This window comes from Nycticebus coucang, chromosome X (assembly GCF_027406575.1).
Source record: "Nycticebus coucang isolate mNycCou1 chromosome X, mNycCou1.pri, whole genome shotgun sequence".
In the NCBI taxonomy this organism is placed as follows: Eukaryota; Metazoa; Chordata; class Mammalia; order Primates; family Lorisidae; genus Nycticebus; species Nycticebus coucang.
The window spans coordinates 186,030,908-186,044,174 of NC_069804.1; the positions used below are offsets into that span (position 1 = coordinate 186,030,908).

At 37.9% G+C, this 13,267-nt stretch overlaps 1 protein-coding gene across 3 annotated transcripts in view; it reads right to left on the reverse strand.

Annotated features, from left to right (window-relative positions):
- Positions 1 to 13,267, reverse strand: part of F8 (coagulation factor VIII) — a 292,803-nt gene that overhangs the window by 21,983 nt on the left and 257,553 nt on the right. For all 3 annotated transcript variants that reach the window (XM_053579849.1, XM_053579850.1, XM_053579851.1), the window contains 3 exons: positions 10,316 to 10,460; positions 9,643 to 9,791; positions 8,654 to 8,830 (listed from right to left, as the gene is read on the reverse strand). In XM_053579849.1, coding sequence (XP_053435824.1) covers positions 8,654 to 8,830; positions 9,643 to 9,791; positions 10,316 to 10,460 — 471 coding nt within the window. The remainder of the gene's footprint in view (positions 1 to 8,653; positions 8,831 to 9,642; positions 9,792 to 10,315; positions 10,461 to 13,267) is intronic.

The window sequence follows — 13,267 nt, forward strand, 5'->3', positions numbered from 1 at the left end:
TTGATATTGTATTTCCAGCCTCTAAAACTGTCAGAAAATACATTTATATTGTTTAAGCCAAATGTGTGTGTGTGAGAGAGAGAGAATTTAGAACATATGTAAACAATGGCATAAAAGTCAAAATAGGGATAAATAGAATAAAGCCTTCTATTATTCTTGTATTACTAGGAGATAAAGATGTTGATTAACATTAAACTTTGATAATTTGATGCATGATATAATTTCTAGAATAACCAGTGAGTAACAATATAAAATAGGGTGTAAGACTTCCAAAATGGTTAAAATAATGAAAGGATAAAGTGTAGTCATTAAACCTAAATGAAAGCAAGGAAAGAAAGATAAAGAAACATAAAACCAGTACAAAAAAATTTAGCAAGACAAGGTAATAGGTTTTGGCCTGGCACAGTGGCTCATGCCTGTAACTCCAGCAATCGAAGAGGCTGAGGTTGGTGGACTGCTTGCCCCCAGGAGTTTGAGACCAGCCTGAACAAGAGTGAGACCCTGTCTCTACTAAAAATAGAAAAAGTTAGCTTGAAGTGGCCACATTTTGTTTATTCATTCTTCAGTTCATGGACATTTGGGTTATTTTCACTGATTGGCTATTGTGAATATTGCTGCTATGAGCATTTGTGTATGACTTTGTTTAAATGCCTATTGTAAATTCTTTTGGAATTTTACTCAGGGGTGGAATTTCTGCGTCATATGTTAATTCTATGTTTACCCTATTGAGGAACTGCCAGATGTTTTCTACAGTGGCTTCTTCACTTCACATTTTCCATCATTAATGTGTTTCCAACTTCTTTACATACTTGCTAATATTTGCTATTTTCACACTTGATATTTTCTACTTTTTAAAAACTTACAGCCATCCTATTGTATGCAAAGTGGTATTTTATTGTGGTTTTGATTTGCATTTCCCTAACAAATAATGTTGTATACCTTTCCATGAGCTTGTTGGACATTTGTATATCTTCTTTAGAGAATTTCCTATTGAAGTCTTTTATTCATTTGTTTTTTGAGACAGAGTCTCATTCTGCTGCCCTGGGTAGAGTGCTATTGCATCATAGCTCACAGCAACCTCAAATTCTTGGACTCAAGTGATCCTCCTGCCTCAGTCTCCCAAACAGCTGGGACTACAGATGCCCGCCACCACTCTCTGCTAGGTTTTCTATTTTGAGTAGAGATGGGGGTCTTGTTCTTGCTCAGGCTGGTCTTGAACTCCTGAGCTCAAGTGGTCCTCCTGCCTCAGCCTCCCAGAGTGCTGGGATTACAGGTGTGAGCCACTGTACCTGGCATTTTTACTCATTTTTCTTTTTTATTTTTTTTGGAGACAGTCTCATTATGTTGCCCTTGGTAGAGTTCTGGGGTATAACAACTCACAGCAATCTAAAACTCTTGGGCTCAAGCGATTCTCTTGCCTCAGCCTCCCAAGTAGCTGGGACTACAGGCACCCACCACAATTCCTGGCCATTTTTTTGTTATAGTTGTCATTGTTGTTTAGCTGGCCTAGGCCGGGTTTGAACCCACCAACCCTGGTGTATGTGGCCAGTTACCTAATCCCTGAGCTATGGGTGCTGAGCCTTTTACTCATTTTAAAATTTACTTGTCTTGGCTGGGCTGCTAAAACAACAACAATAAAAAAAACCAGCTGGGTGCTAGCTAGGTATGACCCAACAGCACTCTAGCTAGGGTGATAAAGTGAGATTCTGTCTCAATAATAAAAAAGAAAATTGTCTTTTTGTTGTTGAGTTGTAAGAATTCTTTTTATATCCTAGACACAAGACCTTTCAGTAGATGATATACTATTTCCAAATTTTTCTCTCATCTTCTTACTTTCTTGATATTGTCCTTTGATATTCAAAAGCTTTAATTTTAAAAATGTCTAACATATCCATATCTTTAGCCATTGCTTATGATTGTGAGGTTACATCAAAGAAACCATGGCCAAATCTAATTTTGTGACAATTTACTCCTGTTTTTTCCTTAGTGTTTTATAGTTTTAGCTCTTTTAGTATTTTGATTTTTGTATATTGTAAAGATTTTTTAAAAAGTATTTTGGAGCTTTTAAAATCATTTCAGTTTCATTGAGGGTACAAAGAATTAGATTACACTGTTTGCATTTGTTAGGTAAAATCCCTCTTATAATTGTGTCCCACCCACAAGAGGTGTGCCATACACCATCCCTTTCCTCTTCCCCTCTCCTTGCTCCCTTGTTCCTCACCTTGAATGATTTTAATTTTTCTCTTATGTGAGTATGTATTAGATCATCTATTGGCTTTGTATTATAATTGAGTACATTGGATTCTTGCTTCTCTATTCTTGTGATACTTTACTAAGAATAATGTGTTCCAACTCTATCCAGGTTAATAAAAAAGATGTAAAGTCTCCATCTTTTTTAATGGCTGAATAGTATTTCATGGCATACATATACCACAGCTTGTTAATCCTTTCCTGGATTGGTAGGCATTTAGGCTGTTTCCACATTTTGGCAACTGTAAATTGAGCTGCGATAAACATTTTGGTGCAAATGTCCTTATGAAAAAAATATTTTTTTTATTCTGGGTAGATGCCTAGTAATAGGATTGTAGGATCAAATAGGAGGTCTAATTTGAGTTCCTTAAGGATCCTCCATACTTCCTTCCAAAAAGGTTATGTTACTTTTCAGTCCCTAAAGATTTAATTTTATTCTTTTGCATGTAGATATACAGTTGTCCCAGCACCATTTGTTTAAGAGAACATTCTTTTCTCACTGAATGTTCTTTCTTGGCACCCTTATTGAAAATCAATTTACCATGGATACATGGACTTATTTCTGGACTCTGAATTCTATCCCATTGATCTATAGGTCTATATTTACATCATTGCCTGTAACATTATAGTACATTTTAAAATCGGGAAATATGACTCCTTTAATGTTGTTCTTCTCTTCTCTTCTCTTAACCAATTTTGTTTTGGTTATTCAAGGTCTCCTGAGATTCCATGTGAATTGCAAGATAGGCTTTTTTATGTTTCTGTAAAAATTGCCATTGGGATTCTGATAGAAAATGCTTTGAATCTGAAACTTATTCTGGGAAATACTGTCATCTTAATATTAAGTCTTCCAATCCATGAACCCAGAATATCTTTTCATTTATCTAGGACTCCTTCAATTTTTTTCAACAGGTCTTTATTAGTTTTTAGTGTATATACCTTGTACCTTCTTGGTCAAATGTATTTCTAGGAATTTGATTACCTTTGATGTTATTGTAAATGGAATTGTTTTCTTAATTTCCTTTTTAGATTTTCCATTGTTAGTACATAGAAACACAATTGATTTTTGCTTTTTTTTTTTTTTTTTTTGAGACAGAGTCTCACTCTGTTGCCCTGGGTAGAGTGCTGTGGTGGCATAATTCACAGAAACCTCAAATTCTTGGGCTCAAGTGATCCTCTTGCCTCAGCCTCCCATGTAGCTGGGACTACAGGTACCTGCCACAATGCCCAGCTATTTTTAAAGAACAGGTCTCTCTCTTGCTCAGGTTGGCCTTGAATTCCTGAGATCAGACAATACACCCACCTCATCTTTTCAGCCCAGGGTGATTTTTACAAGTTGATTTTTGCATCCTGCAATGGTTTTTCAAAACTGCCTAATCACTTTGGGTAATTTGTCTTTTGTTTTTATGTTTCTACATTTCATTGCTTTAAGCATAAGTTTTTCATGTAATTTCAATGTCTGACATTCTTCAAATTCTAAATCTCATTTATTGTTTCTACTGACTTGTACTCAAGTTGCCTATGGTATTTTCCAAACCATATCTGTATTGATATTTACTTAGTCTACTGTGATTCTCAGTCAGCTGATGATTATGTGAAGCAGTTAGGAGATGTGAGCGGACAGAGGACAGATGTGACAAAGCTATTTTGGACTGGTTTGGGTCAATCTGACCTGGGCTATTACAGGAATGAGGCTGATTAAGACTTTGCAGGTGGGTTGTTTTGAGAACAGAGTTAATTAAGACCCTGGGAGACTTCCAAGAAGCAGCTCATACTCCTCAAATTTGTATACAAAGCCCAAAACTGCACTGTCCAGGCAGCCTGTGGTCACTAGGTTTCCTGTGCAAGTTATTAATAAATTTTCTTTTTCTTACTTAAACTTTACTTGACCTTTTCAATTATTTTGGCAACTACCTTAATCCACTGTGCTGCTCTAACAATTTTGATGCACAATTCAATGAATTTTTACAAGGTTTTCATCAGTTTGCTTGTTACTGGCTGGCCTTACCTCTCATCATTGGTTACACTTTCTATCCCCTCAGGAAAACGTTTAATACATTTGTACACTTCCATTTTCTTCATGGCATTATCCCTATAAACTTGCATTAATGTGTCCCTGATTTCACTTCCACTCTTGCCAACTTTAACAAGAAATTTAATGTTTGTTCATTGCTCCAACTCAAGCTCCAACATTGTTATGATGGCACACAAAACACACAACAACAATAATGAATGCCACTCAGCCAGATACCAGCAGACATCGACACGAACACAGCTTTGAGACCCTCATATATCAAGGTTTGTACACTGTGTTCATGCACAATGGCAAGTTTGCACACTTAATTGTCAGACCTCATATTTTCTGAATCAGCTGATATATAGTGTTGTTTTCCTTGTAGACAAGGTTCATGGGTCCACAAATCAAGGGGTGGAAATGGGAGTGACATCACTCACTATTACCCCTAGTGATGTACTAGAAAAATTTTTGCTGTTCACATGATCTTGTATTATGCTGGCCAAGAGATCTTACTTCCAGAAGGAGAAATTCTTCCACCAGGAGACACAACAAATGTGCTGACCTGAAAGTTAAGACTGCAGCCTCACCACTTTGGGTTCCTCATGCTTTTGAATCAAAAGACAAAGAAGGGAGTTATGGTGTTGCCTGGGGTGATTCATCCAAAGCACCAAGGAAAAATTGAACTCCTACTTCACAATGAAGGTATGTAAGAGTGTGTCTGGAATAAAGGTGATTCCTTGGAGTCTTAGTATTACCATGACCCATCATTAAGGTCAATGGAAAACTGCCACAACCCAATTCAGATTGGACTAATAGTGACCCTGGCTCTTCAGGAATAAATGTTTGAGTTACTCTACCAGGTAAAGAACCACAACCAGTTGAGGTACTTGCTGAAGGCAAAGAGAATAGGTAGTGGAAGAAGATAGTTATAAATACTAGCTGTGAACATGTGACCAATTACAGAAATGAGGATTGTTATTATATTTCCTCCTTATTTTGTTTGTATGTGTATATTATATCTTGTTTTATTACTTTTCTTACCCCTTTATTGTGAAACATATGATGCATTGTTTATATCATGGTATTTAAGTATCATTAACTTTACTTCATAGTATTTATGTAATGAAATATCAAGGAGAAGAGTAAGCTTTTTCCTGCCTTCAGACTTAACTAAAGCATCTTAGCTCCTCCTGAGTCTCAAAGCCTTCTGTCCTTCACACTAGAACTATACCACTGACTCCTCTGAGTCACCTCTAGCTTTCTAATTCACTCTGAAGACCTTGGGACTTGTCAGCCTCTGCAATCGTCCAATTCCATATATGAGGTGATATATAATCCAGTCTCCTATTGGTTCTGTTTCTTTGTATATCCCTAATTAATGCACTCATATAAGTAGAATCATACAATATTTATCCTTTTATGTTTGGCCTATTCACTTAGCATGTTTTCAAAATTCATCTGTGTTGTAGCATGAATCCAAGATATAACTTTCTTTAAATAGGAACTTCCTCTATAATATCTATTGTAGACTTTAGTCCACCAAACTGCTAGAAGCAGAAGTCTCAGGTAACATTAAAGAATGAATCAGGTGAAAGAGGAAGCAGGAGATTACTAGAAAAATGTTCTCAGCAGAAGAAACGGTATGTATATAAAAGCCTGGTGTGAACTGGAACCAGACAAGGTTATCCTCTGTCACCTTTACTATTCAACATAGTGCTGGAAGTTCTAGCCAATACAATTAGGCAAGACAAGGAAATAAAGGGAATCCAAATGGGAGCAGAGGAGGTCAAACTCTCCCTCTTTGCTGACGACATGATCTTATACTTAGAGAACCCCAAAGACTCAACCACAAGACTCCTAGAAGTCATCAAAAAATACAGTAATGTTTCAGGATATAAAATCAATGTCCACAAGTCAGTAGCCTTTGTATACACCAATAACAGTCAAGATGAGAAGCTAATTAAGGACACAACTCCCTTCACCATAGTTTCAAAGAAAATGAAATACCTAGGAATATACCTAACGAAGGAGGTGAAGGACCTCTATAAAGAAAACTATGAACTCCTCAGAAAGGAAATAGCAGAGGATATTAACAAATGGAAGAACATACCATGCTCATGGATGGGAAGAATCAACATTGTTAAAATGTCTATACTTCCCAAAGCAATCTACCTATTCAATGCCATTCCTATCAAAGTACCTACATCGTACTTTCAAGATTTGGAAAAAGTGATTCTGCGTTTTGTATGGAACCGGAAAAAACCCCGTATAGCTAAGGCAGTTCTTAGTAACAAAAATAAAGCTGGGGGCATCAGCATACCAGATTTTAGTCTGTACTACAAAGCCATAGTGGTCAAGACAGCATGGTACTGGCACAAAAACAGAGACATAGACACTTGGAATCGAATTGAACACCAAGAAATGAAACTAACATCTTACAACCACCTAATCTTTGATAAACCAAACAAGAACTTACCTTGGGGGAAAGACTCCCTATTCAATAAATGGTGTTGGGAGAACTGGATGTCTACATGTAAAAGACTGAAACTGGACCCACACCTTTCCCCACTCACAAAAATTGATTCAAGATGGATAAAGGACTTAAATTTAAGGCATGAAACAATAAAAATCCTCAAAGAAAGCACAGGAAAAACACTGGAAGATATTGGCCTGGGGGAAGACTTCATGAAGAAGACTGCCATGGCAATTGCAACAACAACAAAAATAAACAAATGGGACTTCATTAAACTGAAAAGCTTCTGTACAGCTAAGGACACAATAACCAAAGCAAAGAAAGAGACAACCTACGCAATGGGAAAGGATATTTGCATACTTTCAATCAGACAAAAGCTTGATAACCAGGATCTATAGAGAACTCAAATTAATCCACATGAAAAAAGCCAACAATCCCTTATATCAATGGGCAAGAGACATGAATAGAACTTTCTCTAAAGACGACAGACGAATGGCTAACAAACACATGAAAAAATGTTCATCATCTCTATATATTAGAGAAATGCAAATCAAAACAACCCTGAGATATCATCTAACCCCAGTGAAAATGGCCCACATCACAAAATCTCAAAACTGCAGATGCTGGCGTGGATGTGGAGAGAAGGGAACACTTTTACACTGCTGGTGGGACTGCAAACTAGTACAACCTTTCTGGAAGGAAGTATGGAGAAACCTCAAAGCACTCAAGCTAGACCTCCCATTTGATCCTGCAATCCCATTACTGGGCATCTACCCAGAAGGAAAAAAATCCTTTTATCATAAAGAAACTTGTACTAGACTGTTTATTGCAGCTCAATTTACCATTGCCAAAATGTGGAAACAGCCTAAATGCCCACCAACCCAGGAATGGATTAACAAGCTGTGGTATATGTATACCATGGAATACTATTCAGCCATTAAAAAAAATGGAGACTTTACATCCTTTGTATTAACCTGGATGGAAGTGGAAGACATTATTCTTAGTAAAGCATCACAAAAATGGAGAAGCATGAATCCTATGTACTCAATCTTGATATGAGGACAATTAATGACAATTAAGGTTATGGGGGGGAAGCAGAAAGAGGGATGGAGGGAGGAGGGTGGGGCCTTAGTGTGTGTCACACTTTATGGGGGCAAGACATGATTGCAAGAGGGACTTTACCTAACAATTGCAATCAGTGTAACTGGCTTATTGTACCCTCAATGAATCTCCAACAATAAAAAAAAAAAAAAAAAAAAAAGCCTGGTGTGAGATATAATGTGCAATAATTAGGGACCTGAGAATTTCTTACTATGGATGGAACTTAGAATCAAAGGGGAAAGTGGCAAGAGACTGTGTGAGAGAAATCAATAAGGGCCACATCATAGTTACTTCTTGGTGAAAAGGAATAGAAACAATACCACATATATGAACTATTTATACCCCTTTTACTCACAGGATAAGACTTTATGTCATGTATTCTAATCAGCTCATTTGTTTAATTATCCAGAAGACTCAAATAAGACCACTAATGTTAAAGGTCAACAAGACTTGGGGATCTAGGTTGCTGATGAGGATACAAACAGTATTAACGATTTGTCAAATAACTCTCATTCTTCTTCACCCCTCTGATTCTTGCCATTATCCAGAATGACATCAACATATGTGAGGGAAATTAACTCTTGGCTCTATTCTGCTGATTTCTTGGGATTTTACCTTTTTTTCTTAGAGTCACTGTGTCCTCTCAGAATGCCTTTCACAGTGTCCTATTACCATAGGTACTCAGTAAATTTTACCTTGAAAGTTGGTCATATATCAACCTTGTTATGATTCTAGATGTCAAGCTCTAGGAAAGTTTTTATTTTTTAGGAAATTTTTTATTGTTTTTTGTCTTTCATATGAGAGCAGCATACCTTCACTTTGCCATTCTGAAAAAAGAGAGTCCAGCGCTGGCCATCTTGACTGCTAGAGATGAGGAACTCCTTCACATACATGCTGGTAAGGAGAGATTTCACTCCCTGGGTCGTTATCCCTGTGACTTTAATTGTTTTCTGGAAGTCTACTTGCAGCCATTCTTTTGGATTATTTACCTGTGGAAAATCAGTGTTGAACTAGTACCCTCTTGATTACCATTTGTGCCCAAAATCCCTTCTTTTTTTTTTTTTTTTGAGACAGAGTCTCACTCTGGCACCCTGACTAATGTGCTATAGCATCACAGCTCACAGCAACCTCAAGTTCTTGGGCTCAAGTAATCCTTTTGCCTCAGTTTTTCTATTTATAGTATACGTGGGGTCTTGCTCTAGCTCAGTCTTGTCTCGAACTGAACTCCTGACCTCAAGTAATCTACCCAGTTTGGCCTCCCGGAGTGCTAGGATTACAGGCATGAGTCACCATGCCCAGCCCCCAAATCCCTTTTTAACCAGCACTTACCACTCTGTATTCTAATGATTTGTCAGTTTCCTTTATTAGACATTAAGCAACTTGAGGGCCAATATTTTTCATAATTCATCTCTGTATTTCCAGCATCAGCCACTTAATAGGTAAATGTTTGCTGAATGAATATATGAACCACATATAGATTGAGTAGCATATAAAAAATTTGGCAATGTGGAATATGACCTATTTTGTCTAAAATAAGCCCCTAGAGGAACAGCAACAATTCATTCCCACCAAAAAAACTGGTGAATGAAAAATCACTGGGTTGCTCTGGAAGTACTAAGGAACCTGGAAAGAAAGATAGTTGCTAATATTTACCTGTAAAATATACTTTAGCTACTACACTTTTTATGAATAACAATTGACAGAAATAACTCTGAAGAAATCGTCAAGGGATTCACCTATTTTTCCCCAATGACTACTCCCTTCTCTAGACCAGTTAAATGGTAAGTCTGTTGCCTCTTACCTGAGGTCTCCAGGCATTTGTCCTCCCTTGGAGGTGAAGTCGGGCTTGTGAAGGAGCCCAGGTAGCAAACATATTGGTGAGGTAGGATGAGGCAGTAATCTGTGAATCTGATATTTCTTTACTCTCCATTCCCAATGGCATGCTGCAACCTGAAGGAAATGAATAGATAATGTTATCACAAGGACAGGCTGCATCTTAGGTTATACTGGGATGCTTCTACCTATATTCTAGGGCTATTATCATCATGTCATCATTTCTTAAGCATTAACTTTTATTCAGATTCTGTTATTGTAATATGACCCCTGTTTTCTGGACAGCTCTGCTGAGTACTGTTTGACTAATTTTCCTTGTTAATAGTATTATTGGACATCTATGGTGCATCTTAGAATGGGTACAGGCGATTGCACTAATGTACACAGCTATGATTTAACAATAAAAAATAAATAAATTAAAAAATTAAAAAAATAGTATTATTGGAGGTGGCTGTCTCTGGGGAATCCCATGGTAAGAGTAAACAATTCCTGGCTTTGCCTAGGACTGTGCTGGTTTTAGTACTGATAGTTCTGTGTCCTGAGACTGGGACTCCCTCCCCTCAGTCTCAGGATAACCAGGAAAGTTAGTCACTTTACCCATAGTTGGGAGAGGAAAGGATATGGGATGACTTGGCACTTACTGTTTAAATCACAGCCAATCAACTCCATACGTAGAGTGCTGCGGATGCTATAATGAGTTGGGTGCAAACGGATGTACTGAGCAATAATTGGAGGGTTGAAAACATTGTGTTTTATCCCAGATGAGTCCACATTGCCAAAGAAGACCTGAAGGGAGGGATTATTACAGATACATAAAAAGTGAATACAGAGTGTAAAACAATTTCTCCCCATCATATCTTACTTCTAATTTTGCATCCAACATTTAAATAAAACAATCATCACTGGACAGATGTTAGGATGGTATATGCAAAGGAGGAAAGCCCCAGGAAGGAGAGAGAGTATAGAAGGTTATGTCTGAGGCAAGTGAAGTACAGTAGTTTTATACTTTGGGTTCATGTAAAATTCTCATAAAAGTCAAGAAAGCCATTTAGGACTTTGATAGTTCCTCATGGGCCACAGCCCGCCAGCAGCAGCATCACCAGGAAGCAATTATATAGTATCAGGAAAGTGACATCTGTGAGCTGGTCAAATAGGAGGTCCCTTGCTCTTATCTACCTACAGAAAAAATAATTTGGGAGCCACCTATGGACAAAATGCCTTTGTGGTACCTTGGGATCCAAGTAGGAGGTTGAGAAACCCCAGTTTAGACCTGATCAAACTAAAAAGCTTCTGCACAGCCAAGAACACAGTAAGTAAAGCAAGCAAACAGCCCTCAGAATGGGAGAAGATATTTGCAGGTTATGTCTCTGACAAAGGTTTAATAACCAGAATCCACAGAGAACTCAAACGTATAAGCAAGAAAAGAATAAGCAATCCCATCGCAGATTGGGCAAGGGACTTGAAGAGAAACTTCTCTGAAGAAGACAGGTGTGTGGCCTACAGACATATGAAAAAATGCTCATCATCTTTAATCATCAGAGAAATGCAAATCAAAACTACTTTGAGATATCATCTAACTCCAGTAAAATTAGCCTATATCACAAAATCCCAAGACCAGAGATGTTGGCGTGGATGTGGAGAAAAGGGAACACTTCTGCACTTTTGGTGGGAATGCAAATTAATACATTCCTTTTGGAAAGATGTTTGGAGAACACTTTGAGATCTAAAAATAGACCTGCCATTCAATCCTATAATTCCTCTACTAGGCATATATCCAGAAGACCAAAAATCACATCATAACCAAGATATTTGTACCAGAATGTTTATTGCAGCCCAATTCATAATTGCTAAGTCATGCAAAAAGCCCAAGTGCCCATCGATCCACGAATGGATTAATAAATTGTGGTATATATACACCATGGAATATTATGCAGCCTTAGAAAGATGGAGACTTTACCTCTTTCATGTTTACATGGATGGAGCTGGAACATATTCTTCTTAGTAATGTATCTCCAGACCAAGTATTTAGCCCTAGTTCGAAACTAATTTATGGCTTTCATATGAAAGCTATAACCCAGTTATAACCTAACAATATGGGGAAGGAGGAGAGGGAGAGGAGGGAGGGGTGAGGATGGGTAGAGGGAGGGTGATTGGTGGGATTACACCTACGGTGCATCTTACAAGGGTACATGTGAAACTTAGTAAATGTAGAATATAAATGTCTTAACACAATAACTAAGAAAATGCCAGGAAGGCTATGTTAACCAGTGTGATGAAAATGTGTCAAACGGTCTATAAAACCAGTGTATGGTGCCCCATGATCACATTAATGTACACAGCTATGATTTAATAAAAAAAAAAAGAGAAACCCCAGTGTAGCCTAAGACTGAGGATGGCTGCTTTGATAAAGCAGTCCTGCATCCTGGTGACAGGCCTGAAGTAGGCTACCAACCTGTGGACCTTTAAGTGGCCCTGTCACTCAGCTTCAGCCCTACACTAGCATAGTCTGGAGGAAGTTCGATGGAAAACATTCCAGTCCATGTCCCCAGAAACAGGCTCACCAACTAGACCTGACTGTGGACCTACAAGCAGCCCTGTAACCTGACTCCAGTCCTGCCTGCCTAGGGACCTGGTAGAAGCTGTGCTCATCTGTGCCCCCATAACAATCTCACCAACTATGAGCCCAAATAGGGCACCCTAAAGCAGTCCTATGATCCAGGCCCACTTCGCCACTGGACAGTCCTTCCTGTCCGGACACCTAGTAGGATCCATACCTCTCCACAGCCCTGGTAATGGGCCTACTGTCTGAGGACCCAATAGAAGACCCAGAAGAGGTATTTATTTCTTCAAATGCACAGGCACCAATTCAAGGTTACATAGATCATGAAGAATTAGGCAAACATGATACCACCAAAGGGAACTAATAAAACTCCAGTAACCAACCATAAATAACTGAGGATTCATGATAAGCTTGGCAAAGAATTAAAAATAATCATTTAGAAAACCTTAGTGAGCTACAAGAGAACACAGACAACTAACAAAACAGGAAAATAATACATGAGCAAAATTAGAAGTTTAATAAAAAAATAAAAACCATAAGAAAGACCCAAACAGAAATCCCAGAGCTGAAGAACATTACGACTGAACTGAAAAACTCAATAGATTTTTTCTTTTTCTTTTCTTTTCTTTTCTTTCTTTCTTTGTTTTCTTTTCTTTTTTTTTGAGACAGAGTCTCAAGCTGTCACCCTGGGTAGAGTGCCGTGACATCATACCTCACAGCAACCTCCAACTTGATACCCAAACCTCGATCTGGCTTATCATTACTCTCAATTAATGTGAATGGCTTAAATTGCCCTCTAAAGACACACAGGTTGGATGACTGGATACAAAAACTCAGGCTAGACATCTGCTGCATTCAAGAATCTCACCTTACCTTAAAAGATAAACATAGACTCAGGGTGAATGGATGGTCATTTATAATTCAGGCAAATGGAAATCATCAAAAAGCAGGTGTTGCAATTTTATTCACAGATACAATAGGCTTTAAACCAATAAAAGTAAGGAAAGATAATGATGGTAACTTCTTATTTAAA